Source organism: Arachis ipaensis, chromosome B03, assembly GCF_000816755.2.
Source record: "Arachis ipaensis cultivar K30076 chromosome B03, Araip1.1, whole genome shotgun sequence".
NCBI classification, from domain to species: domain Eukaryota; kingdom Viridiplantae; phylum Streptophyta; class Magnoliopsida; order Fabales; family Fabaceae; genus Arachis; species Arachis ipaensis.
In genome coordinates, this window is record NC_029787.2 from 44,441,016 (window position 1) to 44,443,175 (window position 2,160).

The 2,160-nt window shown below is 30.7% G+C and overlaps 1 protein-coding gene across 1 annotated transcript in view; it reads right to left on the reverse strand.

The window, feature by feature from the left end:
- The window catches only part of LOC107630399, a 4,962-nt gene extending 3,012 nt beyond the window's left edge, over positions 1 to 1,950 (reverse strand). Inside the window, exons 1-2 of the mRNA XM_016333509.2 lie at positions 1,547 to 1,950; positions 1,087 to 1,208 (exon numbers count right to left, since the gene is read on the reverse strand). Of these exons, the coding sequence (XP_016188995.1) occupies positions 1,087 to 1,208; positions 1,547 to 1,765 (341 nt within the window). The 5' untranslated portion in view covers positions 1,766 to 1,950. The remainder of the gene's footprint in view (positions 1 to 1,086; positions 1,209 to 1,546) is intronic.

Below are 2,160 nucleotides of genomic sequence, written 5' to 3' on the forward strand. Positions count from 1 at the left end.
AAATACTAAAAAAAATTAAATTCTAAGTTTTAAATTAAAAAAAAAACATTTTTTTTTATATTAAGACAGGGCAGAGTCCAAAAAAAAATAACTACACTGAGATTAAACGAGGCAGAGATGCCCCTTGTTTATCATCTACTAATAATCTAAGCACCTCTCTAGGAGGAGTATCCCAAAAGTGAAATCTCGGGTCTAGATTCAAACTTTGCGCGCCAAGCAATCTGCACATCTATTGCCTTCCCTAAAAAAAATTAATATTTTAAAAGAAATAATATGGGGCTATAGCCCATACCAAAGTGGAGCCCAAATGCTTTTTAGGTTTTTCTTTGTATGGCCATTAAGAAGGCACGTGCAAGTGGCAAAGTTTTTCAAAAGACCAGTTTCTGACAATGCCAATGGCATGGCCATGGTCCTTTTCTAGGTTTAAGGATCACAATACAAATATAGACAATTCACCCAATGTCCCACTTATCATGTCTTATCAATTATCAAATACATAAAAGATTGAAAGATATATAGAGTTTATTTGAGTATTTAAAAATTAGGGTTAATTTAAGACATAATATAGTTCAAAATCTAAATATGTGAGAATCAGTACTAATGTAAAAGTCCATTAATACAAATGATAAAATATACAAGTGTCAATAGAAAATAGAAAATATAATAATATAGATGTTCAACCAAACATTTTTCTTAATACACTAATAAAGAATGATACAAGTGATGAATAATTAAAGGGTAAAATTCCCCAGAAATTTCAGGTACAAGTTGAGCTATAGGAATGGATGTTTCTAAATAAAAAGTTTTATGTGATTATTCGTGTATAAATTTCGATTGTCAATAGATAAAAACATAGATCCAAACTTGACTTTCACAAATGTAAAAAGTACTTGATAAAAAAGTTGACAATTTCCATATTATTCAATTTCAAAATTTCTTTCTCTGGAGCCAACTCCAGTGTATTCAAGCACACCAAGACCCCATATGCAACTATATCATATTTGATTCAATGCTAACAATTCCAATAATATGAAGACTCTTGAAACTGATTATCCAAAACCTTAGACATTAATTAATTGGACTTACTTGTAAAGAAAACTCTGATCATGGAGTCCAACCACAAGCATTGAGGCTCCAATGTCTCTTACAGTTCCCACAATCTTCATCCCTTCCTTGTTCTCTTGCGTCACAACAATCTCAACCTTTGTCTGTTAACACAATCCTATATAAGATTATAAACACACATAACCATTAATTTGAACAACCACAATATTTAGTAAGCCAAACAAATTGTAACAAAACAAACTAATAATAATTTCTTCATTCTTAAAATATATACAATATAATAACATTAACATTTTAATGTTAATATAATATTTAATCTAAATGGGCAATTTATATTTCCATTTTCAGTGTAAAAATAAAGAATTTCACAAAATTTAAAAAATAAAAAATATCGAAAATAAAGGGAAAAAATGAAAATACAAATTAAAGTAAACGAAAGCCTAAATGTCTAAACAGGAAGAAAGTGGAAAAAAGTGCTTACATTTGAGAATTTGTTACATATATCTTGGAATGAAAGTGCTAAATGAAATCCTTTGAGTCTAAGAAGACGAGACTTGGATTTAGATTTAGAAGTGAAAGGGTAGAGATGGAGGAGTGTGATTATGTCACCATAGCGAATGATGTTGTGAAGTGCCCATTGAAGTGCAGTTCTAGCTGCTTCCACCTCTTCCACCACCACCACCACCTTCCTCACATCCATTATTATTATTATTCTCTCTTGTTTTCTTCTTTCTTCTTTATGTATGTGTGGATGTTATTTAAGACATGATGAACAATGAACAGAGCTGGGAGAAGTTTCTCTCTCTTTCTCTCTTTAGAAGAAAATTTAATGTGACATTTATTATTGTGACGTTGATTTCCTCCAAATTAATTAGCCCACAACACAAGGCATACAAAGCACATAGGACAAAGTGGTTGCTCTATTAATTACTTATGCGTGTTATGTTCCTATAAAATATTTATAATAGAAAGTGGATCATGATGATGATATGATAAGGTCGGGTACCTAAGACATGTATAAAATTACATGTGTGTCTCTTATTTGTACTTGCTCATGAATACATGGACACCCTTTTCTCACATTTCTGGAATTAC